Genomic DNA, 26,562 nt, shown 5'->3' with positions numbered 1-26,562 from the left:
GTACTTTCCCCAGTCCCATCCTGCTTGAAGATGCTGACTCTAAAAAGGGCTGCTGGGGCTGTGTCCCCTGACCCCCAGCAACCCCCAATCTTTAGGAATGTGGGCCAAAGGACAGGACAGGTTTCTCAGAGGAACCGTATGGGTAGTTTTGGTGTGTGACAGCGTGGGGTGGGGGGTAAAGCTGGAACACAGCAGGAGTCCCACTGTTCCACTTCCATCTCATTTGTCCCCTGCCTCCCCCCATCTATAGCTCAACAGGGTCAGTGGGAGACACCTGGATGGACCCCAGAGGAGCAAACTTAAAGCTGGTGATAAGAGTGCACTCTGGGCTCACTGTAAGGTAAACCCAGTGGAAGGAACCCACATGTAGGGAGGGAGCTAGATGAAGTGTCAAAATGGAAGTGGCTGAGGCTCTGGAGACAGAGGGTAGAGGAGACGAACACCCCTTTCTCTCAACGTCTGCTAGTAAGAGGTGGTTGGGGCTTCCCCTCTAGCCTGGGGTTTGTTTCGGGCAAAGGCATGGCACCTGTCAACAAGGACGCAAAGCAGGAATAGAATCACACATTTGGAGCCTAGGTTGGTGATGTTCACACCCAGTCCTGCCTCTGGCAGACCACTAGAGTCCTAAGGGAGCTCCTAGCCTGTAGCCTTCAACGCTGCAGTGGTTTGGGGCCCTCACATGTGGCCCTGCACAGGCCTTCTCAACTGCCTCCTGGAGGACGACTCTGTGGCCTCAGAGGGCCAGCTCCTGCTGTGTACTGGCTCTCAAGGCTCCTCAGTAGGAGGAGCAGGCTGGGCAGCATCTCCTTCTAGAGAGGTTTTCTATCAGCAAGAAGACCACAAGAGCCACTTCAAGCAATGTAGCCTACTTCCCCTTTTCCCTTTCTCTTTAGCCTTTTAGTAGGCAGGCAAATTTAGCATGTCCCTCCCTCATTAAAACATGATTGTGGCTCCCCACTGCCCACAGGACAAAGCCTCAACTCTTCTTCCCATGAATCCTACCTCCCAATTTCCCACCACAGCTCCAACCTTTCTGAGTTGTAGCCACCTGAGAAGTGGTCAGAGGCAAGTTCTACTAGTAAACCCATGGCATAACTTTGACCAGGTTCCTTCCCTTTGAGGTCTCTGTTTCACTTGTGGTTTATCTTCTTTTTCTCCTCGATGTCCCATAGCTATAATACCCACATGATCTGAAGAGGATACTCAGACCATCATGGAATGCAGGTCAAAGCCCCGACAAATCCAAGAGCTTGTACCCAATGAGACATATTCTGAGGTAGGAGCTGGGGCCAGAGCTGGGGCCCTAACCAGACATAGAGGAAGTCCTGGCTCACTAGGCCTCACCGGCCTTCTGAAGGCACATTTTCCTTCCCTCTCAAGAATGGGCATTTCTGCCCTGGCTGCTGTGGTTCAGTGGGTTGAGTGCTGGCTGTGGACTGACAGGTTGCCAGCTCCATTCCCACTCAGGCACATGCCTGGGTTGCAGGCCAGGTCCCCAGCTGGGGCTTGTAAGAGGTAACTGATCAATGTATCTCTGGAACATTGATGTTTCTCACCCTCTTTTTCTCCCTCCCTTCCTCTCTCTGAAAAATAAATAAAATCTTTTGAAAAGGTGAACTACTGGCTTTAGATCTCTTCTCAGGCCTGAGTAACCTATAGTTTGAGGCCCCATGTCAATCTATGGTTAACAGAGAACCCTCCTCCCCCCACCTTTAGAGTTTAGATCCTTTTGCCTCACTGTTGGCCTGGATCACTTGGCCCAACTTGCATATTCCTCCATCAGGAGGCCCACGGCCCCCATCCCTGAACAAGCGAGCACACACTCCAAAGACCAGCAGTGTGTCTTTACAGAGCTCAGCTGTACCGTGCCCACCTAAGGAGCTGAGGCCTGACCTCCAGGGAAGGCCCACTCTGAAATGTTGGACAGAGATATTAAGATGATCTACACCCTGGACTACAATCCTTCTCCACGGAGCCACATATCTGAAATGGGTTTCACGGCTGATTTAACCAGCAAACTGACAAAATGACGGGCAGGAACACTTGCTGGGAATCCTCAGGGTGCTGAAACAACACTGCACCCCCCTGCAGGACACTGCGTCCCACTGATGCCAAGTCAGACAACAGCCCCAAATTCCCTGACAAGAATGGGCAAGGCAAGGTCAGGGCTAACAAACAAAGTGTTCAAAGGGCGATAAGGCTGGCTGTATGCATTACTGATAGGGCCAAGCTGCAGGAGCAACCCTGGGTGCCTCTTGGAGCACCCTGTGCTCAACAGTTCCCCTAGCCCCCAGAATGAAATATTCTGAACATTAACCTAATTAGTTGTTTTCATCAAAATTTAGTAGTGCGGAATCATGTGCTGTCTTCTGCATAAATGTGAGAGTCTTTGGGCTCAATCCCGGTTTCAGAACCCAGAGCTTATCTCACATGCCCGCCATCACAGAAGAGGGCCAGGGTATGGCCCAGCCTCGACCAACGGTCAGTTTTCCCAGCATGGCTGTTCCATCAGCAAAGAGCAGGTTTCCACTCCCAACACCTAACTGCCTGGCAAGATCATTTAAATTAATTTGTCTGTCAAGAACTAGAACCAGCCAATAGCCTTTTTCCTTTTTGTCTTTAAGAACTAAGTTCTTACTGTGTGCTCCTTTCAAATGCTGGATGTAAGGAATCATTTCAACTGTAAACACTAGATTACCAGTTTAATATGAAAGGATGTAACTCAGGATCAAGCACATGGAACAGATCCATAGGGCAAGATTGTGTGGGAAGGGGTGCAGAGCTTCCTCCATGCTCTTTGAGTGCACCACTCTCTCACATCTCCACGTATTCGTGACCTGACACACTCAGTTGTTTTGTGTAAGATGCTACGCTTACTCCTGTGCACAGGCAACTTGGTCCTCTAGAGCTGCCAGCCATGATCTCCAACTCCACTCTCATCAGGAGCCCTCTGAACTCCCGGTAACCAAGCATCTGAGGCTACACATATGGAAGGCACTCACTTTATGTACCTGCACATTCACAGGTTTTTTATTTTTAATTTTATTTTTTAAAAAGATTTTATTTATTTACGCTTAGAGAGAAAGGAAGGGAGGGAAAAAGAGGGGAAGAGAAACAGCAATGTGTGGTTGCCTCTTGCACGCTCCCTACTGGGGACCTGGCCTGCAACCCAGGCATGTGTCCTGACTGGGAATAGAACCTGTGACCCTTTGGTTTGCAGGTTGGTGTTCAATCCACCATTGAGCCACACCAGCCAGGGCCACATTCACAAGTTTTTAAGAAAGCATGAATGCAAGGCATAGGGGAAAAGCAGTTCATTCACAGACCCAATACAGAATCTGCTACTTGAAACCTTCAGGATACACGGCAAGAATGACGTCTCATAGGGAGTACACATGAGGGAACTCATTACCCTGAAACAGGGATCCTTAACTACGTTTGGGTTACTTATATTTTTGAAAATGTTGAAAGCCACAAGTGGTCTTCCTATCCTAACTCACAGCTAATTTTTTTAAAAAAGGACATAACTGCATATAAAATTGTGTTTAATTTCAAAGGTTCCCAGATCACCCAATGTGAGCAACCCTCCTCTTAATTTAAACATGGGTACAAACATGTGGCTTAGCGATGTACCTGATAGTTATAATAAAAATGTGCTGAGTGTTGGGAACTGCCCTGCCTGGTTTCAGAAGCTGTAATCCCCCATGGTTAAGGCTGAGTAAAGATCTTGGGACCATAAGCCACTTAGGAGACAAAGCTTATCTTCCTTGTAGGGGCACCACCTCTGCCCCCTTTCTCTTCAGCCTGCTTGGCTCACGGCCAATGACTGGTTAGTCAATGAGGAGTAAGATTCCACAAAAGAAGGACGACCTAAGACAGGCATGGCCTCAAAGGGGTCCTCAGGGAAGAACTTGGGGGGCTATAGAAAAAGGGGGTAATGGACCCTCGCCCCTCGGCTTTAACATAGCCTGAGTCCTCATTCTGTTTGCAAGAAGTCTCCTAACCTCTTGGCTGCCTACTTCCCCTGCCTGACTGAAGCCTGAAACAATGCTGGAGGTGGGTATGGCCCTGTGCTGGAAAAGGTGGGTTCCCTAGGGTGATCAGGCCTAAAAAAGAATGCATAAAATCCTATGAAACCTACTTTGCTAATACTCTCAATTTAAATGATAAGGGTCCAAGCAGGAAAAGAGTTTGTTCCCCATAGTTTTATGACCCGTTAACTATCTGACCTTGACTCAGAATAAGCCCTCAGAGTTCTCTGAATGTTATCTATTGTTCCATTATTTCTGCCTGACAATGACTGATTAGCTTTACGTATGCACCCTGTATTCCTGTGGGAACTGAACCCAATAAAAGCCTGTCAAGGCAAAGGTCGAGGTGCTCTCCTCTTGAGAGAGAAGCCGCGCCGTCCCTTTTCTTCCACAGGACTTGGTAGTCCATGAGAATTTGTCTCGTCTCATCCGTAACACCAAGGACCCCAGGAGCCGGGATCTGTGTCACTAAGAGAACCTAGGACATACCTATTGTATAGAATAATTAGTAATGATATCCAGTTACTGTGTGCCAGGCCTGTGTTAGGTATGTGGGTACCATTATGACCTCCATTTTACAGACCAGGAGGCTAGGATTTGAAGGATGGAGTTGGCTGTCTGTAGGCATGCAGCTAGGAAGTAGCAGAGCCAGGATGAGAGCCCAGGTCTGCCCACCTCAGAAATCCATGCCCTTTCCATTTCACTCAATAGCTCTCACCTGATGATATTCTGTTGGGCTGCTGAGGGCCTCTGCTGGACCACAGCCCCAGATCCCACTCGCTGACAGGGCTCAGAGAGCTGTGCTAAGAGCCACCATGGGTGGCTGACCCCCTTACCAGCACTACCGTCCAAGAGCATTATGGTGAAAAAATAGAAGGATAAGAGGGGAATATCCAGGCACCCAAAAAACCCCTTCCCTCTCCAGGAGCATGATGGTCACCAGTAAATACCTGGTCTAGGATATAGTTGCGTTTCTTGCGGGCAGCAATCTGGATGAGGCGGTTGAGGCACTGGGTGGCCTGCTGGATCAGGACGTCCCAGCGGCCAGCGTAATTCCGCTGTCGACGTAGGCCCATCACCTGTGGGCAGGGGATGGTGAGAGGTGGGTGGCCCTGGCTGTAGGGCTTGCACTGGGGGGTGGGGTGAGGGCAGTGGCGAACAAAAGACCAGGGGCTGCCCTTACCCGCATCTTGTCCATGATGGCATTGGTACCCAGAATGTTGTACTTCTTGGAAGGGTTGGAGGCTGCATGTTTGATGGCCCACGTGGTCTTCCCGGCAGCAGGCAGGCCCACCATCATCAGAATCTGGAAGAACAGGACAGGGAGGAGCACTGAAGCAGCAGCAGGGTATGTCCTGGCGGCCTGGCACCTCCCTGACTTGCTGGTGACCATGAGGGTGAGTCTAAACTTCATGGCCACCTCTGGGAAATGAAAACAATAGCTTCTACCTCACAATGTTGCTGCTGGGATTCAAAGAGACAAGGCCCCTCAAACCGTCACTAGATGACCTGGCCTGGGACAGGGCCTGTTATGCATGCGTCTTTACATTTTTGTTTAGCATGATTCAATGGCCTCTAACAGGGAATACCCAAGGAGGGACAGGCACTGGGAGCGGCCCACAGAGTGGGCACAACTTTCCTCGAGTCTGAGGTGGAGACAAGCTGCATGTACAAGGACAAGCATCGTATCCAGTCAGTACACTTAGAATTTGTAGAACACCAGACACAACCTCAATGCCAGTAAGAGGGAAATCATTAGTTTGTGGGGCTATTAAAAATGAATTTATTCCTGGGCAGTATGGCTCACTTGGTTGGAGTGTTGTCATATAAACTGAAAGGACTGCAGGTTTGGTCCCTGGTTGGGGCATGTACAAGAGGCAACTAATGTTTCTCTCTCACATTGGTGTTTCTTTCCCGCTTTCTCTCCTCCCCTTCCTCTCTCTCTAAAATCAATAAGCATACCCTTGGGTAAAGATTAAACAAATTTTTTTTTAAGTAGGCGTTCACAAAACATTAAGTGAGAAGGGTCAGATATCAAAATGCTTAAACCATGAGATCACAATGATAATGTGTCTGTGCATGAAAAAAGCACTTAATTCAGCTACAGGATAAAGTCTAAAACTTGAAGCCCTGGCTAGTGTAGCTCAGTGGATTGAGTGCCAGCCTGTGAACCAAAGGGTCCCCAGATTGATTCCTAGTCAGGGCACATGCCTGGATTGCAGGCAAGGTCTCTGGTGTAGTGCGTGAGCGAGGCAAGCACACACTGATGTTTCTCTCCCTCCCTTCCTCTCTCTCTAAAAATAAATAAAACCTTTAAAAGTAAACTTTTTTGCAAATGGTGGAATGGGAAACTTAATTAATTTATGTATGTATGTATGTATTTATTTAATTTTTTAGAAAGAGGAGAAGGGAGGGAGAGAAACATCAATGTGTGGTGCCTCTTGTGCACCCCCCATTGGGGACCTGGCCTGAAACCCAGGTATGTGCCCTGACTGGGAATAGAACCAGCGACACTTTGGTTCAAAGGCTGGCTCTCAATCCACTGAGCCACACCAGCTAGGGTGGAAACTTTCATTTTCTTTCCATTTCTTATTTCTTAAACAATAAAATCACTTATATTTCAAAAAACAACTGAGAACAAGGATCACCAGTACAGCTTTTGCAGTTAAATCATCCCTAAAGCTAGCAGTCATTTTTGTGTGAGAGTGTGAAGCTGTACAAACTACTTGAAGAACACAAACACCAGGAAGTACCTTCACATCCTCTTCTGCTGGGAGGAAAGCTTCTTGTTCCAAGATGCTGACCTCACCCAAGGAGCAGTGTGGCAACTTCCTTTTGGAAACTTTTCAGGATTTAGGCCTCTTGCCTTATCCCCTCCCTCTTTGGCCTCAGCCATACCCACAGCTCTCATCTCACTCTCACACACGGCAGCTTTCAACTCAGGCCAGCCCTGAGGAGCCAGGAAGAAGAGGGCCCCTTCTTGAAGGCTGCACACACAGGGAAGTAGTGCTGCTTTCCCCACACCCAGCTGCCAAGTGTCTCCCCTCTGCCTTGGCAGTTAGGTGGCCCAGGAGACAGAGCCACCAATGCCATCCTCTGGGCCCACTCACCTCACACTCTGCCTTGGTCTTTGGTCCAACAGTGCCCCGGATCCGCTCACTCAGGGGAAGGTGCTGGATGAAGGTAAAGCCTGGAAGGACAGAGCAGTAGGGCTCTGCCCTCTGCCCGAAGTTGAACTCCACTGCACAATTCTTCACCAGAACATGAGGGTAGAGGGCCTGACCACCCAAGGCTTCCTTCTGAATTCGGAAAGCAATGCCCATCCACTTCCCGTTCTTGGTGAAGGAAAGTTCCACGTCATTTCCACATTCAAAGTCCTAGAAGAAAAAAGCCAAAGGAAGAAAACCTTAAGCCAACACTCAGCCGAAGGCACTGGAAACCCCAAGTTGGAGAGAGCAGATGCAGAGTAGACACACAGTTGCCCTCCAGATTTAGCCGTAACCCTACCCACAGCACACAGACACAATGGGCTACACCAGCAAACAATTCAGAGAAGTGCAGACCACAGACCCCCTTGCCCAAGATCCAAAGGCTGGTAGATGTGAATCATGTAATTTTAGGGAGGTCTAAGTATCTGAGTCTTGTGCCTAGCCTGAGAGGAAGACAAAGGAAAAGGTGATCTTGTCCAGCCTCAACCCCAGTGAGGGCCATCTGTGAAGGTAACAGATGGAAAGAATGCCACAGCAGGGCCTTGTAAGTCAAGTCCAACTCCACAAATGCATTCATTTGTTTGACACATGTTGCCGAACTCCTGTTCTCCCTGGTGCACCTATCTATGGTGATCTGCGCCTGACAGAGGTCAAGGCCTCCTGGGGAACCAGATAAGGACACAACCTAATTCAGTAACAGTACCTACACAGGAACTAGATTCCTTGGGGTGGTCGGAGGGAACCTGTAAGCCAAGTCCTGAACAACAAAATGAGCCAAGTTTGGGGCAGGAGGATAGAGTCCTAGAGAAAAGTATTATCTGTACACAATTATGGCAACAGAACAGAGGATTAGACAGGCCGAACCATAAAGGATGAGGGGGAATTTCAGGTACAGCTGCAGAGCCTGGTAGGGACCACATACATTCACTCAATAACTATTCATTTGAGTTCTTACTGAGCAGTTGAAGTTTAGTGGTTAAGATCCTGTTTTGGGCCCTGGCTGGTGTGGCTCAGTGGATTGAAAGCCAGCCTGCAAACTGAAAGGTCACCAGTTCGACTCCCAGTCAGGGCATATGCTTGGGTTGCAGGCTGGGTCCCCAGTTGGTGGCGTGCAACAGGCAACCAATCAATGTATCTCTCACACACTGATGTTTCTCTGCCTCTCTATCTCCCTCCTTTACTCTCTCTAAAAATAAACAAAATCTTTTAAGAAAATTCTTAAAAAAAAAAATCCCATTTTAGAAGGCCAGCTGCTTTAGCTCTGTCATTTACTATCAAAAAAGGGAGGCCATTAAGATTCTATACTGTACAGGGTTCTTCTGAGGAGTAAGTGGATTAGTGCACTTACCCCACAGTGCTCACACAATGAATGGGGGCTCCCACCCCAAGATGCCAGGCACTGTGGTAGGTTAAAGTGTGGGGAGGAGACATAGCCCCTGCCCTCAGTATGTGAGTCTCTCTGTCACTTTAGGAGTTAGCACTTCGTGCTGATGCCAAAGAAGAGTCCCTGACTTGTTTCAAATAGCGAAGGTGCCTGGTCAAATGCTTCAGAAAGATCACTTTGGGTGCAGGGTAAAGATTTACGATTGAGCTCAAAACCTGCAATCAGATAGCAGACCAAAGCAAAGTCCTGATGTAAAAGTAGAAGATGTGGTATTCCTTCTCTCTCAAATGAGAAGACCACCTTGGGACTTGCTTGTCAAGAAACAGTGAGAGCCCCTTCTCCCAAGGAGCTTCCTCTGCAGCCTCCTCAGTGCTCAGGGGTGCAGCTCAGTACAGTCATTTATATCTGTTTGTCTCTGAGTGCTCACACGGCTCAATACTGAGCAGGGCAGACACACAGACGTTTGCTAGACTAAATCCTGCCCTTACCCCTGCAGCATGGACCTTGCTGGGGCTTCTCACCTGAGCAGAAGTGGCCCAGGTCACCTTTGCTCCAATGTGGAAATGAACATCATGGGGATTAGCCTTCATTATGGCCACCAGCTTTACTACAGGAACTTACCGTATTGTACATAAACCACCCGGCAAATCTGTAATGACAGGGCCATCTGTCCAAGAGGCAGGCACAGTCCTGTTGCTCTGCCTGACAACCCCAAGTGCTTAGGCCTGGCATTGTTCAGAGTGTGCCATTTTTGTTTCCTCATCTGCCCTGTCTCCCTGTGTCATTCCCAACGCTCCATGTGTTGTAATTGTAATGCATTATCTTGTTCTCTCGACCTGCAAGGCCATTTTGTTCTTTTTGTTTGGGGAATGTTGGAAACTCCAGATCTGACACGGGTGTCCTCGCCTCAGGTTCCCTCAGGTCACTGATTTTTATACCTCCCACAACCCGACACCCTGAGTCTTTTAAAAATTTGTAGCCTTCTTCGAACAGAGGAAATTGCACATATTAACAGAAGCAGGGATGATGTGGTTGAAGCAGGAGTCAAGGCCTGGAGTTTAAAACTGCCACACACTGACAGCACCTCAGGTGAAGACAGGAGAATTTGGGGAACACTGTCACCCCCAATGACATGTTAAATTGCTGTAACTTCTCGGCAGTGCACTCTTGGTGTTAGCTATCAAATACATACCTTTGACCCAGAAGTTATGCTTTTGGAAATAAATACAACTATATTCATACAAAAATGTACAGATGTGCAAGTCGCTCACCCCAGCATTGCTGAATGTGTTCCAGCAGGGAAGGGGACACACAGGAGACTGTGTGTGGGGACAAGAAAAGATCTTGAAGACACTCCAGCTAGTGGTAAAAAGATAAGCTATCACAGCAGCATCAACCACTTGAGCAAATAACTCTGAGGCCCACCAACACCGAGCCAGGGTAGATAGACGCGGGCATCAGAATTCCAAGCAGGCACTAGGCAAGAAACTAACTAAACATCTACTTAACAGAAGGCTGATTCCATAAACACAGTTGATGCACACAACCGCTACAGATGATATAAAAGAACAGAGAAGTCCTCTAGGCAAAAAGCTACGCTGCATACCTTTTTGTATTTCCTGGTGTTTTTGTAAACCCTGTCAATCTAGTAACTATTCAAAAGTGTCTTTTAACTCAGTTACATCTATATCATCTGCATAGACAGGGAGAGACAGCTAAGATTTAATGTTAAATGAAAAAATTCAAGGTTTAGAATAGAGTATAAACATGGTTAATTTTTGTTTAAGAAAACACGTTTTTTATTAGAAAGACAATGAAGTCATGAAAGACAAAGGAAGACTGAGAAACTGTTTCAGACTAAAAAAATGTGACATGAAAATGCAGTAAGTGATCCTGGACTGGATCCTGAACCAGAAAAAAAACTGCTCCAGATAATATTGCCAGGACAATTGACAAAATTTAAATGTGAAGCCCTGGTCGGGTGGTTCAGTTGGTTGGAGCCTCATCCCAACATGACAAGGGTTGTGGGTTAGATCCTCAATCAGGGCACATACTGGAATCAACCAATGAATGCATAAATATGTGGAAGAACAAATCAATGTTTCTCTCTCCTCTCTTTTCCCTCCTTCCCTTCCCCTCTCTCTAAAACACAGGTGGCAAACACAAGGCCCGAGGGCTGAATCTGAGCCTCTGTCTTGTTTCTATCCGGCTGCAGCACCAAGCTCCTTGTCCTTAGTTAAGGAGTAGATACATTTATACAGTCCTGAAATTACATTCGGCCCTTTGAAGACAACCCTTTGAAAGTGAGTTTGACACCCCTGCTCTAAAATCAATTAAAAAAAAAAAAAGTAAATATGGACTAAGGAGTAGATAATAGCATTACGCCCATGTTAAATTTAATGACTGTACTATGGTACAAGTTATTAAGAAATGTGTGCTAAACTTTTAAGAAAAAAAGACACGATGTAGGCAACCTACCCTTGATAGCCACTCCCTGCCAGGGTCTCATGGCACGTTTTATGAACACCTCTAACTCCTAACAATAAGAGTACTACTAAGTAGGATGTACTGAGTACACATCACATGCCAGGCATTATTCTAAGTGCTTCTAACAGATGGACTTAATGATCCCACACAAAATTCTGAAGTAGGTGCAGAGTCTCATTTACAGCAGACACAAATACAGGAAGGGTGAGCTGCCCATGGCTGGAAGCGGAATTGCAGGGACTGGGTCAAGGGAGTCTGGCAGTAGCTCAGGCACCATTTATCTTATTCGCGTGTACACCCACCCCTGGACCCCTAGAAGGCAGCGCACTGTAGGAAGCCTGGCTCCACCAACAGGAGGCGAAGGAAGAGACAAGTGCAGGGATGAGATAAAGCCAAAGTGAGGCAGGAGCTGATAGCATTGCCTTTGAGAGCAGACAAGCTATTCGGTAGCAAAGAAATGTCACAAATTCCTGGGTTTGCTTAAAAATGTTACTCTGATATCTAAGAATGAAGGAAGGGTGTGCACACCTGACAACCCCAAACCTCTTCAAGGCTCCATCTGACACATTTATACAAAAGACCAGGCATGTAGAATGGTAGGTTTTTGCATAAAATGACAGCAAATGTTCCGGTCTGTCAAAGAGACAAAGAGGTATGGCGACAGAGGCTGGGCATGGTGCAGACAGTGAATGGAGTTATTCTGAAAGAAATATCTGCAGGTCCACCTGGTAGGACCAACATTCTGTTCTGCAAACTCCCACAGGCTGCCAGCACTCACCGCAAAGCAGCCAATCACATCATTCTCTGCAAACTTGTCTCCGTAGTTTTCAAAACGGCTATTGGTGGACTTCTTTCCAGTGCCTCCATAGCCGTAGGAGAAAGGCTCTTCACCTGATGAAAGAAATAGGCAAAGGTAGGTTAAACTTGCGAGGGCCACAACAGCCTTTATGGTTGTCACATACTTAAAAAAAAAAAAAGTTTTCTTTCCTAGTTTACTCATCAGAAGTGTTTTAGGGACAAAAGGGAGGAAGTTTTCATTGAAAGGAAGCCCTTCACTGCATATGTAGAACTCCTGAGGGCTTGATGGGCTTAGGTGTTAAGTCTGGGAGCAGGAACTGAACTGCTCTGCACAGAAAGGGGGGATCTGGAAAGAAAGGGAGGGGAAGAGAAGAGCTGGGACAGAGAAAGGCTGTATACTGAGATGCAACCCTTCCCTGTGACACTCAAAATCAGTCAGATCTACTAATGGCACCAATTTTTGATGCCAAGGGTGTTTTTTGGCAGCAATCAACAGAGAGACCAGGTTTCTTTCTGGAGACCATGAAGTCTAACCCCGAGATGGACTCTGGATTTCTTCAGGCTACAGAACTGGAGAACTAGAGCAATCTGAGATCCCAACAGTCCCGGCTGACACCTGGATTATACAGAGATCCTTGGCCAGGAACCCCAAGAACACCCTGCCAGAAAAGCAGGACCCAGCAAGTGTTGTTCCAGGCCCAGCTCTTCTCTGAAATGTGTGTGTGGCCCTAGACATCTGCTTGACCATTCTGAGCTTTTTTTTGCATCTGTGTCAACTACCCACTACTTACATCTCAAAACTGAGAAAAAGATAAAATGAGATGGCATATAAATCTTAAGAAAAGCATTAACCTGTATCAAAACTTGACATTCCTTTTGAGATGCCATTTTTCCTTTCAGAAATCAGTCTTAAGTGAAGTCAGAACAATTATGTACGAGGACAGCTTAACTGTTTAATAGCAAACAACTGCAATCAACTCAAATGATCTATAAAACATTTACAAGTGCTACAACTACAAAGTAGAAAATTATAAAGTGGCCAAAAGCTTACTTACAAAAACAAACTGACTATAGATCAAGTAAGGAAAAGAAATCAGGCTTCAAACTAGTCTCTGTGGTGGGACCCAGTGTGAGATGCACGAAGGACGAAAGAACCGTCCAGAAGACGGTGGGTGAAAGTGCTAACACTGGTTATCTTTCAGGTTTAGGAGGTTTCAATTTTTGTAATTTCCCCCTCTGTATGGCCTGAATTTTTACAAGCAGCATGTGCGTATTACTTCCATACTCAGAACATTCATTTGACTGAGGCAGAAAGAACCAGCACTGGTCGCTGAAATCAGTCACTTGCGGACAGAAGGTCATGGAGGCCTGGGGTCCTGGGAGAATTCCAAATCTCTCACCAGACAGCCCCTGCTTCTGCCAGCCGGCCCTGCAGAGCCCCTCTGTTCTCTGCTTCTCCTTTTATTTTGGGTTAGACTGTGGACAAAAAAATCCTAGCCAGAACCTAATGGGACTTAAAAAACTTATTTTTATCTTCAGCATGGTTAGAGGACAGGAAACAACTAATCTTTTTTAAAGAAAGGGAAAAATTTTCTAAAGAGAACTTTGGAACCCCTCCTAAAAGATGAAGGATGAATTTTCCATAGAGAAGCTGTCATAAAACTGTGGTCTGTCCAGATGAACCGTTTGCCCAGTTGGAGGTGGCATACATGTAATCCTTCTGCCTGTTCCACCCCAGCCTAGTTGAGTCCAACACTGGAAAGAGAAGTTTAGGAAGCTCAAGAATCCAGGGACATAGGCAAGTGCTCTCCTCTGGGCTGCTCAGCTGCCCTCCCCTTACCTAGCTGGGTGCTGCAGGAATCAAGGGACCAGCCGATGCGGACGACGTGTGGGTCAGGCTCCGTGGATGGAAGGTGTTTCACGGAGATTTCCTCATTGATCTGGGGACGGAGAACAGGAGGGTTCAGAATTGATTCATCCTCTGGGGGTGGTGGGTTATGAGGCAATACAGGGGGGAAGCACATATGCATTAAAAACAGGAATGACTGTTATTGCCGGGGAAAAGACATATAAGCTGCTCTAAATGGCCTGCTGCTCCAAAACCAGGGCCTCCAAAGGGCTAAGGAGAGTGCAGGGCCACAGAGATAGGTATTTCAAAATACAGTTATTTTTAGTCATAACACTTGCTGCAAGGAAAACACGGACTCAGAATATTTGGTGTACATGGGTAAATTGGTGCAGTACCTTTGGAGGGAAATTTGGCAGTCTGTTAAGTAAAATAAAGTAAAATAAGCAGAAAGGATTAAAAAAAAGAGAGCACCTTTGACTTAATGTCTAATTAGGTTAGAAATTATACTGCCTAATAATCGTGTCTATTTCAAGTCATTTGTGACTTCTGAAAATGTACCCTGTGTCACTGACTTTGAGATTCCCATTTCCCACACATCAACATCTCCAAAACCAGCACATATATCACAACTGATGTGATAAGAAAGCACTCTGTCAATTTCATCAGCAGTGCTTCTCTGTGAGTAGCACACAAAACACGTAACTTAAATTCGATGATGTCTCCCCATCCATGAAAAACGATACCCCCAGGTCTCAGCCTCTACCTCTAAGAAATGGGGTAACAGTTCTTACTTTTTGACGACTCTGTGAGGACTAGTGGAGATGCCGTGTAAAGAGCTTGGCACCCAATTTCGTGCATGCAAAGTGCTCTATAAATATTAGCTACAACAAACGTTTTGAAACGCAATAGAGGGTACACAAGGAACTATTAATATAAGTTACCTCTGGAGCGCACACAGGGGAGGGGCGCTGGGAGTACCCGAGCAGAACTTTTGCTTTTCTACGCTATGCTGTTCTGTGTCATCTGAACTTCTCTTCAACACAAACGTGTTATTTTCATAAACATAACCTGATGTGGAACTGGGGAGATGAGGGTGGCCTGATGGCAGAGACTTTCTTTGCCCTGCTCTCCCTCTAGCGCCCCTCTAATTGGTGATGTCCAAGTCCATTCTTTCTAGCTCACTTTTCTTCCAAATGACTGCATTTCTCAGTTCTATAAACATGTCCCCCTAGAGTGGTTGGCTGTATAATACCTGAGTCAAATCCCAAGGAAAAACCTGCTTCACGAAGCAGCATATGGTTGGCCTGCTCTTCTGATATAGTGATCTGCTTAAGTTCATTATACTTTTCCAGTGGACATAAAGTCTATGCTCAATTAAATCTCTTAAAATTCTGGGTCTGACCATGGTAGCTGATGGTAGGCTATTCCAAAGGATGGACCTGCTTTCTGTCCCTACCCCCTCTGTTGTTCCCACTCACCTTCATCTCGAAGCACACACGACCCCTTCTGACCCCGTAGCTGGCACGGGCTCCAGACCACAGGTATGCAAAGCCCTCGATTGTAAGTGGGTAGCCGCTACTCCGGTCTCGGGCCACCTTAAAGTGGAGGTCACAGTTATCTGTGGAGGAAAAAGCTGGGAGTTGGCTAATGTTTTAAAGGTCCCAGAGAGACAGGCACAAAAGATTAGGTCCCCAAGAGTGTTGACCAGCAGACACACGCTAACACACTGTGGGGACAGGTTCATGAAAAGCCAGCTGTACTGCCTAGCCGACCCCCTTCCCGTAGAGAGGGCATGGACTGCTGTGAACTGGCCTGCATAGGATCGCAGCAGCCACTTCACATAGAAAGTGATGTTCCTCACCTGGATGGGGTCTGAGGATGGCCATCGAGGGGCACTGTTGAAAATTACACACAAATGCCTTTTACAGGGATATACACTTACCTGCTAGGGTTAGGGTCCATATTCTCACCAGTTTCAAAGGATTTCATAATTTTAAGAAAGCTAATGCCCAACGCCATTCACTTCAACCATCTCCCTGAGCTAACTCTACGAGACGCCCACCACCAACAGCTGCACAAACACCTGACCCAGATTCACACTTGCCACCCAGGCCCCATAGGCCCCACCTCCTCCTGTAAGCCTAAGACCCTGCATGTAGCCACTGCTGTATAAACATGAGCTACACCACAAAATACGTGAAGCAACTGCTGTTTACTTTCTGCTCTGTCAAAAAATGCAGTGTTTTTAGACCTGATTTGGCTTCTGGGTGCATTTAAAAATTCAGATTCACAGGTTCTACCATTCTGCTCCTGTCTCGGAGGTCTGAAGGCCAGGACCTCTACAAACATCCCACTAAGTGTTCAGATGCAGAGTTAAGGGGAAAGCCACGCATCCAGTGGAAAGAAAACTGAACTGAGGACAGAGAGCAGGAGGGGCCAGGTTAATGCTTCAGAGGACAAAGTGGCATTGGTTTCACCAGGAACGTGAGCAGCTAGTGGAAACTGGGGATCTGGTCATCAAAGAGTTAAGTTTCCCCAGCAGCACTCAGGTTCCCTTCCTGATTAGATGACAACCCCCTGTGTGTACAGGGTGTTCATGTGTTTCCAAATTGCTCTCGTATCCACTCTCTACTGAGTGTCACCGAAAGTCCTCTGAGGTATTAGGACAAGGTTGCTCCTCTGAGAAGTAGAATCACTTGCCCAGGATCCCACAGTTTGAGTTGGAAGCAGGTCTTTTGTCTCTAAACCAGCACCCTACCTGGACTAACACTGGCTCTGGATGGTGCCGGGCAGAGATTCTGTGAAGGTCAAGGCAGTTTCCAAACACTAACTAGAAGGCAGAATCAGATAGGCACACAAGGACTCACACGTGTCGATGGCAACAAGAGTGTCGTCAAAATCATCTTCATCCTCTTCAGCGGGAGGCTGAGGAGAGCGACCCCTGTGTAGGAAACAGGAGTTAAGTCTCACTAGAATGGTTTAACGCGCAGAGGAAGGGAAACGAAGATTCTGCTGGACTTTACAAGTGGCTTCAAGACTGATTCCTGGATTTTAATTTGCTCCCACAGAGGTTAGGCAAAAAAACAAAGTAAAACAAAACCCCAAACACCTCTGTAACCCTACATCCTTGTGATAACAGCAATGATTGTTAACTCCTGGGGTGAGACAGGGACCAGAGAGGGCATGCTTTGCTAAAGATGGCCATTAGCATCATTTGGAGAACTTTTTATTTATTAATTTATTTAAAAATATATTTTATTTATTTTCAGAGAGAGGGAAAGAGAGGGAGAGAAACATTAATACATGACTGCCTCTTGTGTGTCCCCTACTGGGGACTGGGCCCACACCCAGGTACGTGCCCTGACTGGGAATTGAACCCCGTCTGGTGTGCAGGCTGGCACTCAATCCAGTAAGCCACACCAGCCAGGGTGAGAACTTTTTAAAAGAGGACTTTTCTCTCTCACCCCAAGATTCTGACCAACATCCTCTGCATGCTGAGAGCTGCCTCCATACTGAACTCTGTTACTGATGGGAAGCTGTGGTAGCCCAAAGGGTACCAGGCCAGGAAGGGAAATGTGCAAAGGCTTAGAACAAACTAATTATAATCTGTCCACATAACAGGCTTCCTAAAACTCCACATCTGAAAGGATATGAAATGACCCATTTTTTCAGTCTCTTTCAAAAGTGTCCTGAATTATGAACAAGAGTCATCTTCCTACCAAAACACTGAAAGAGGACTAATTTAAATACTGCTGGTTCCTAACATATGGGAAGAAGGGTGGGGTCTAATGCCCAGGGTCCCACCTGGGACCGTCAGGACTGCCCTAATCTACTGTGAGATCCACATCAGGTGCCCCACGCCCCTCTCACTATTGGCACTCCGTGGGCAGCAGGTTTCTCTCCAGTGGAGTGCCCTCCAGTCCTGCCAGTGCGGGGCTAGCGCAGAGCCTGATGGATGGAGCTTATTATACCGGGAGTCCCCTCTATGAAGCTTTCCCTGCCAGCCTGGATCACAGCAAGCATTCTTCCTCTGCCCTCTATCCATCAGCAAGTAGCTCTAGGCCTCTACTCTGTGGCAGGCAGTGGGAGAAACTCAGAAAAGGTAGGTACCATGTCCCGACTTCAGTCACAGTCCATGAGACCTAGGCCCTATCTGTAAAGAGTCACAGCTAGTTAGAGGATAAACTCCCCCAGGTTGTAAAAAAATGTGTCATATGACTAGTAGAGGAATGGTCATTCCCACTTTCTATGATCAGAAGGCTTCACATAGGAGCTGAAGGAGGGAAGGAGGAAGGGGTAGGATAAGACCTGGGGTGAAGGGAGGGGAGGGCTTGTTAAAAAAGGGAAAAAGCAAACAACCAGGGCAGAGAAGCCCTCCATCCTGTGAGCTCCCAACAGACACCCTGACTAGTGTGGCTTACTTGTGTTTATGCCTGAGTCCCTGTATTGTCAACAACAGAAAGACAAACCCACCACCCAACTCCTCTGTCCCGTGTGCAGCCCAAGGGTGAAAGCACTATGAGAACCGACAATGAAAGAATGAGTAGATGGGTGGTGGGGTGTGTTTAAGAGAAGGGTCAGGAAGTAAGTCTTTTTTCAATTGAGGGCTATTGAGCAGACTTAAATAGGACACTATGCTGGAGTGCAGGGCAGTGGGGCAAAGGACGGAAAAGGTAGCCTAACATCTTCCATGTGAAAGCTGTGTTTGGACTCGAACATGCAGCTAATGGGCAGGGTGGGGATCAGAAGTTTCGCAAAGCTGAATCTGACAAGTGAGTGCAGGAAGAACTGGAGGAAGAGGGCAGGGACAGGGAGAACCCTGCTCTGCTGCCCTCTTGGTTAGAATAAAGGCCCCAGCAAGCACAGGGCTACAGGCAGAGACCTACTGGAACAAGGGTAACTGTGGCCCCCCACACCCACCTCCTGTCCTCTCGGTGCTCGAAGTACCCCCTTCCCCGGTTTTCTTCGTAAGGCCTCTTGCGACTCTGGAATTGTTGTCGGTCTGCCTTGAGCTGAGATGCATCAGGGGGAAGGAAGCTGGTGGGTGGTTCTTGCTTCATCTCTGTCTTCACTTCCACTGTCGGGACAATTCCAGATGGTCAAGACACTCGAAAACTCCTCAGTTATCAGTTTTCTGGGTCCCTTTACCTGAGGAGATGTTGCCAGGATCCTGACTATAGTGATGAAAGGCTGGATGCAGGAGGCTTGCTGGGTTCAGTGGAAGCCTGCTGAGGGAGCTCGAAAGCTGTACTGGAGAATGGGTTAGGACAAAGGGAGGCTGCGGATGGCCAGCCAGGCACATCAGTACTGGCAGTTGATGAGGTTATCTGACAGATGTCAGATAACTCTCGGGCTTCATGGGGAGGCAGACGGGTTTTCAGCACTAAATTAAGGACTAGCTCTCTAAGGGCCAACCTAAAAGTGGCGTGCCTGCCTTTGGCTACTTTGCCAAAGAGCTCATGAAAGTTGGCAATGACTTTAGTCTGTACCCACTGGGAGGGAACCCTGGAGGACTTCTAAGACCCCTTGAAACTGAGATTCCACAAGCCTACCTTCTCCAATTTCTCCTCCCAAAGAATCTCTCCACCTCAGTTCTTACAAACCCTCTTCAGTCTTATAAGGAGGGGGAAAGGTCAAATCAACAGCATATTCTCATCCTGCAGCTACCTCCACTGGCTTTAATCACTCTACCACAAAGCCCAGAATCACTCCAGGAGGGAGGGTCTTCACTTAAGCCAGCACACAGGTGCGATGGCCTCGGTGAATCACACTACGAATAGGAAGTCAGGATGGGAAAACACACTTCGGACCACAGGAATGTGGTCTCAGGCAGACTCCAAGAATCAGTGCCTAACCGAGAGCAAACTGTGGGGTCAGCCTAACCTCGCTGCTCCCATGGTACCCACACCCGATGCTGTGGATCCCTTAGATCTGCTCATCTCAGTACTCAACCCAAGACCACCCTGGGCCACTGCCAACTTTGGCATGCAGACCATATTTCTCAGAGTTCTCCAAGATAGGGATGGTGCTCACCCACCTGAAGAGGGCCTCCCAGCACAGCGCTGAGCTCATAGGAGGCCCTGATAAGTGTCTGTTGATAATAGCACAGGAAACATTTTCCTTGGGCCAAATGATCCCACAAGTCTCACAGAGCTTGACATAAATCTGCAGTTTAACCTACATTTATTAAAATCCTAACCGACCCATAAGAAACATCTGGGGATTTCACTTTGTGTATGAACCAGAATGGAACTAGAGAGAATCAACTAGATTCACTAAGAAAAGGCACTAGGGCCACAATGCAGTGAAAGGAACATAAGGCTAGGAGTCAGTCCAGGCTCTGTCATCACTCAAGAGAGGGACCCAAACAGTGGGACACAGTGATGAGGAATGCAGTGCCCTAGGAGCCAGTTTCTCAGGTTCTAACCCCAGCTCTGCCATCAGAGAAGCCACCTCTCCAGTGGACACAACAGGGAGAGAACTAGATGACATCTGTGTTCCTTAAACTGGCATTAATGAAGAACTTTGTTGTGCAAAGGCATATTCCCATGTTTAGGAAATCCTGGGTTTAACCCACATGACAGAGCTTGTTCTCAATCCAGGACTTCACAGAGCTTTTAATGCTCTCATGGGCACAGCAACTCTCGAAGAGGTGGCAAAGCACGTGCGGAATCTCCAAGTATGTTTAGCCAAGGAACCCTCTTCTGAGAAGTCCCTAGTAACATCTCCTAAGCAATATTCTTCAGAGCATGGGAAAGACCCAACTGGATTTAGAAGGTCCCTTCTGGCTTCCACATTCTAAGATTCTAAGTAAGAACCTTCCGGTCTAAACTCTCCAGGGTGCTGAAACTAACATCTAAAAACATAACCAGGGAAGACTCCACTCTCCCAACACCTGGGAGCGGGACTAAGTTCTTTCTTTCAGAAGAACCTTGCCAGAGTGACAGAGCCCAAATGAAGGATGAGAAGTCTCTCTGGGAAGACGGGACTTAGGCAGAGGGTAAAGGCCACACATAGAGGATGGGGCAAAAGTGGGTTTACAGTTGTGAACACAAAATAGAGTGTATTCTTTTATTAATCACTCTATTATTTTCCATAAGGCAAATGTAAACCTGCTTTTGCCCACCCTGTAGATCCCATTTCCCTCAAAAGAGCTGTACCATGTGTACGTTCCTACCTGGGCGATAGGCCTGCTGCTGCTCCATTTCCAGTGGTCTCCTCTCATAGCCTGACTCATTCTCTTGTTTGATGACCTGCGTCTCATAGAATTGGTTCTGCCTGGTAATATTGTCCATGACATCTTAAAACAAAACAAAACAAAAAAACCCCAGCCAATTAGAAGGGTCCTTCTTGGGACTAGAGGTGGCTTTTTAACGCTACCCTGGGGACAGATGGTCTGCCAGAGGCTCAAAGTTGGGACAACACCTTCAGATGAAAACCTCGCTGGGCAGTCAGTAGCCCTAGCTGCCTGAGGACATGCCCTCTTGACCCTCAAAAGGTTGAAGATCCACCTGTGACTGGGTTCTACAGAATCCCAATATGCAAAACCAACTGAAGCAGAACTGCTCTGGTAGAAGCGAGCAGATGGGAGGATCGGAGAAGGGGCCCAACTTGACCTCGCCTTCTAAGACCCCACTCCAGGGTGGGAGGCTACCACTCTCCATATACACGGGACTCTGCAGAGCAGTTAAAAAACACCAGCCTAGCTATTCTGACAAGCTACACTGCTTAGGGAGCTGCCTTCATGGCATAATCTTTAAGATTGTCCAGAGCACCAATCAGTCCTCTGTTCAGCCCAATTCATTATTCCCACCTGCACAGCCAACCCTCTTAAAGATTGTCTTCCACACAACAGCTGAACATAAGGGGTAACCATCTCAGCTCAAGGGGAAATGGGAGAAAGGAAATAAATTGTTAAGAAAACAGGAATCAATGTAACAGTGGCCTTCAGACTCATTAGAGATAAGTCCTGAAATATTTGGACCTAGGTGGGAAGGGTTCCAGGAAGGTGTCTTGTGGTGCAGGAGGAGCTTGGCTGAAGGGTAGTAAAAATAACAATATTAACTATTCACGGACTGGGTACTACACACCAGATCCTGGGATACAGCTGAGAATAAACTGGCTCCACCGCAGCCTTTCATTTAGAGACAGACCCACATTAAACAAATATTTACACACTCACTCACACACACCCACCCACCCACCCCTAATTATGATTTTGTTAAGGGCCACAGAGAAGTACCAGGAGCTAAGATGGGGACCAGATAAGTAAAGAGAAGTGTTGAGGACAGAGTAAATATTCCTAGGGTTGGGATAACACATGTGGAAACTCAGAGGTGGGACTAAAACCAGAGTACCAAACTTGAAATTCCCTTAAGAAGAACCTTGCAGCCAAACCCAGGAAGAAGTTTGGAAACCTAGGATGAGCAGCAAGCAGGCTCTCCACCCCAGGGGCAAGCTAGGCTAGGAACCTCTAGTGCCCTAAGTGGCTGTGTCAGGACCAGTGAGGCAGAACCACAGGGAAGGAGAGACTATTTTGCCATTTGCTAACTGACTGGATCTTTTCTCAGAGGACAAATACATCTGGGCACAGACTAGGTGCAGCCCAAAGGGAGGAGAGTCACTGATCACATGATCTGCAACAGGTCTGTTTACCAGAGCTGAAGGAAGCAGTGGACGGAGGCATGAAGGGGGCTCAAAGGATTCTGTTGTAGGGGAAAGAGAAGGAAATAGAATAGCTCCTCAATTGTACTACATGGTGCCCTTTCAAACCATTTTGTTTCTCCCAGATTCCAAGCATAGTACTCTTCCACAAAGCCTCACATCTCTCTTCCCAGTGAATCTCTTCTGTGCCCACAGAGGAGGCCTCGCCCACAGGAGTTGTGATTCTGGGGTCCTTCACTCTCTAAAATGTCCACCTCCTAATAATAGGCAAACCCAATGCTAGGCCCCTTAGACATGTGATCTCATTCAAAACTATCCAGCGGGCACTGTTATTAACCTTATTTTATGCACAAGGAGACCAAGGTTCACAGAGGTGACTTTTGCCCAAGTCACAGAGCCATATTCAAAACAAAGTCTGTCTGAGTCTAGAGCCTGTGCTGAAGCATCTCAGTCACTTTCCTGAGACACCTCTGGCCACTAGATTTTCTTCCTAGGCATTCCTGCCAGGGCCTCTCCTGCCCTAAACCTGCACAGTGGGCCACTCACTCCTCCTTCTGTCACAGGTTTCTGCAACGGGTAGTATGCTTCCCAGCACCTGGGTCCTGGACAATCCCCAGGCCACCTTCCACCCCAAATCTACACTCAAGTTGCCCCCCCTCAGGAGATCCCATCTCTTGTGAACAAGAAAGTACCTAACACTAACCCCAAATCTTGCCTCTTCCCTGACCCCCTTGTTCTCATTCCTCCCTTAGTACCAAGGTCCAGGGTGCCCTCTTTTCAGAGAAACCCCACAAACCCTGGATGCCAGAGTCCTTTCTTATTCCTTAACCTCTCTGATGTCCATTCCCAGGTCCTGCTGGAAAGCCACCTTTTTCTAACTCCAGATTTACTCCCTCCCATCCCAAGGTCTTCTCTCTTTAGACAATCACAGATCTACCCTAACTGCTCACTCCCAGCCACACCTTCTGGGTGATGCAGAAGTTCCTTGATACCTTTCAGCATCCCTGTCCCCCATTTCTAGGCACACAAACAATGGCTTTGGGGACAAAAGAGCCTTCTCAGGGAGAAGCTCAGCCACAGAAACACTCCCCCCCAGCACCTGGCACCCCACCCCCCGTTTTCTTTCTGCTTCCACACTGTACACCCCCCCAAGTACTAGACCAGCTACACACACCTATGGGGGAACACAAGGATACTGTCCCCCAGAAACTCAAACAACTTCAAACTCCAACTTGTTATCTGCCCTCCCCTACCCACCTGTTTTCCACACTGATAATCCAAGATCATTCAGCAGCAGCCACTGAGTTATTTGTTCTCAGAGCCTTGCCAGCGCTAGAGCCCTGGGTCCCTTGTCCAATGAAGCGTCTTCTCCCTTGCCAGCTTCCAGACACCAGGGCTCCCTTTGCCTCCTCTATAAGTCAACCGGAAGGTACCCAGATTACCCAGCACCAAATGCCCCTGCCACAAGGCTGGCCTTCAGTCCTGGATCTCCGAGTCCCCCAGGCCATCCTCAGACAAATGGGGGTCTCCCACATCCCCTAAATGCTCAACAGCTAAATACCCCGGCACTAAGTACATCAGACCCTCGCCGGCCAGACAGCAGCACCTCCATCTCGCCAACCCATCCCAGTAGGAAATATGAGAAGACTTCCCGTTGCCCCATCTGGCAGCAAACTCCAGGATCCTCCATCCTCAAAACACTCCCATCCCTGGACACCTGGTCATTCCTTCCCCAGCTATGAAAACTCGGCTCCCAACGCCCAACCCACAAACTGGGCTAGCACAAACCCTAAGCCCACCCAGCTTCAAACCCTAGGATCACCGTTTCCAAGACCCTCCTCGGTCCCCCGGAGAAAACCTCTTGTTCTTCCGACTCTCTTCGGCTCCAGAAACCACGGCTTCCGGTCTCTGAGCCCTAGGCTTCAGAATCCTCTACACCCGCCCCCACCCCTGGACTTTCCTCATCTCCCAAACCGAGAGCCCCCACTTCCAGCATCTCCCCTGCACCAAATGCCAGGATCCACCCTCCAGTCGTCCCGAGGCCCGTGTACCCAGATCCTTTTCAGCGGCGGTTAACGGGATCCGCCAGGCGCCAGACTCCCGCGTCCCACAGCCCTTCCTCCGCCCGGACTCAGGGCTCCCGGCCCCCGCCCCGCGCACTCTCACAGTGTGCGTCCGGCCCCGAGTAGCCGCCAGGCTCCGAGTGCGGCTGCAGCCCCGGCGGCGGCGGCTGCGAGGTCCCCTCCAGGTCGGAGCCCCCCTCGGTCTCGACCTCCTCGTTGTTGTGCCCGGGTCGCCCCTGTTTGGGCTCTTCGGCCTCCAGCGTCTCCTGCAGCCGCTCAGCAAGCTCGGCCTTAAGGCCGCGAGTGTCCAGGCCGCGGCGCTGCAGCTCTTCGCGAAGTTCGTTCACCTTCAGACGGCGCACATCCATGGCCCGGGCCCACGGGGGCCCCCGAGCCCGGCCCGGCCTCCCAGGGCCCTGTCCCCCTTAAACCTTTACTGTCAGAAGGCAAAGGGGGAAGAGGGGGGGGCCCTACTCCAATGGCGGCGGCAACTCAAAATGGCCGCCGCCACCTCCCCCTCCTCCGTGGTTCCATGCTATGCAACAAGAGTGCCAATTGGCCACCGCATGGGGGCAACGGGCGCGGGCTGGAGACTCAGTCAATCAGAGAGTGGCTTTCAAAAGACCGTCAATGAAAAGGCTCCGGAGCTGCCGGGGAGGAAGCGTTGGCCTACGTCGATACAGCGGGCACAGCAGAGGGCGGGAAAAGACGGGAGGCGGAGAGTGCGGTGATTGGGTAGCGGCCGTGCAGTAGGGTCAAATGAGGGAACGGGAGTAAGGACTCGGGCCAACCAGCGATGAGATCCAGAATGAGCGCGTCCCCACTGCCTTTCCTGCGCAGCCTCTACCCCAAACTAGTGTTTCTGTAACACATATCCTGGTTGGTCTAGATCTCCCGCCCCTAGGAGCCTAAGTGGGTAAATCCACTGGAACCAATCAAACGGAGTGTGGGCACTCCCTCCTTTCACTATTGCCTTTAGGAAACTGGAAAGAGGTGAATTCACGAAGGGCCGATCCCCTTGCCGTTAGGGCGGTTTCAAAAACAAAATACCTACCAATGGCTATTATTGTCTTATCTCACTAAAGCTCGTACAGTTTGATCGCTTCAGGAAAAGCTAATCAGATTGGCCATTCTTCAGCGGACGGCCTCAAAAATTTCACTGTGGAAGGAGGTATATGAAATAGTTATTAAGTAGATAAATTATTTATCTGGAAGATACTCAGTTGCCCTTAGGCAAAAAGCAACCCCTGGACTTAAGAGTCCTGAAGGTTTGATAAGAGACTAACGGGAGAAAAGTTGTAAAGGAAAACGCATCCTCTCCCCTTAATAGTGCATCTCATAGGGCGCCTTTTTCCACGATCCTAGCTTGCCCCCGTCTTCCTCTATAGTTGGAATCTTACGTAGAATAGGCACTGTGCATGCGACTATAGAGCCTTCCCCTCGGGGAAATTCGCGAGTCTATAGCCCCATTCCTCTAAATTGCTATTCAGTATATCTGGATGTTTGACGTCTGTACTGACAAGCTCAAACACACAGGTCGGTAGCTAAGCCTCACGCTACTAAATATAAACGCCAGTTTCACAGTGTCTAACCTTTCACAGTGTCTAACCGTGCACCACCTGTCGCCTCTAACTGAAAGGACACAAAACTTCCTGTAAGGTACACAAACAATATACACATGGAGACTCCGGCTGCCCACTGAGCCCTACCTTAAACTCACAAAAAAACACACACACCACTATGAAGACAAAGACACATACAACACAGATAAATAAATGACCGTGCGATCATCACATGCATTAATCCAGGGGACAATACACCGAACTGCAGTGTAGGTGCGCCTACTAAAGTGTGCATGGGCAGGCGGCATCAAATGATAGACACACAGGGTAGTTACACAACAAGCTTACACTACGGCAACCTAGATACACAGCACCCACTCAGAAGCGGGGCAGACACTCACGTGGGCCCGGAGGTTCCAGTCCAGACACCCCGCCCCTCGCCCACGTCCGACTTCCTCTCTCCTCCCAGCTTCCCACAATGATTTATCCTAAAAAAGTTTGTGGCCCGGATTGAA

General features: G+C 48.3%; 1 protein-coding gene across 2 annotated transcripts in view; it reads right to left on the bottom strand.

Moving 5' to 3' along the window:
• HNRNPUL1 (heterogeneous nuclear ribonucleoprotein U like 1) overlaps positions 1-25,021 on the bottom strand; it is a 34,112-nt gene extending 9,091 nt beyond the window's left edge. The window contains exons 1-10 of one of the 2 annotated variants that reach the window (XM_028530435.2): positions 24,589-25,021; positions 20,936-21,058; positions 18,679-18,835; positions 16,626-16,699; positions 15,237-15,376; positions 13,750-13,849; positions 11,890-12,002; positions 7,142-7,408; positions 5,215-5,337; positions 4,982-5,110 (exon numbers count right to left, since the gene is read on the bottom strand). In XM_028530435.2, coding sequence (XP_028386236.1) covers positions 4,982-5,110; positions 5,215-5,337; positions 7,142-7,408; positions 11,890-12,002; positions 13,750-13,849; positions 15,237-15,376; positions 16,626-16,699; positions 18,679-18,835; positions 20,936-21,058; positions 24,589-24,853 — 1,491 coding nt within the window. In that variant the 5' untranslated portion in view covers positions 24,854-25,021. The remainder of the gene's footprint in view (positions 1-4,981; positions 5,111-5,214; positions 5,338-7,141; positions 7,409-11,889; positions 12,003-13,749; positions 13,850-15,236; positions 15,377-16,625; positions 16,700-18,678; positions 18,836-20,935; positions 21,059-24,588) is intronic. The other variant, XM_036012077.1, reaches the window with a different exon arrangement.
• Positions 25,022-26,562: the final 1,541 nt, after the last annotated feature.

The sequence above is a fragment of the Phyllostomus discolor genome, chromosome 12 (assembly GCF_004126475.2).
Source record: "Phyllostomus discolor isolate MPI-MPIP mPhyDis1 chromosome 12, mPhyDis1.pri.v3, whole genome shotgun sequence".
Lineage (NCBI taxonomy): Eukaryota > Metazoa > Chordata > Mammalia > Chiroptera > Phyllostomidae > Phyllostomus > Phyllostomus discolor.
This window is presented reverse-complemented; position numbering and strand designations above follow the sequence as displayed.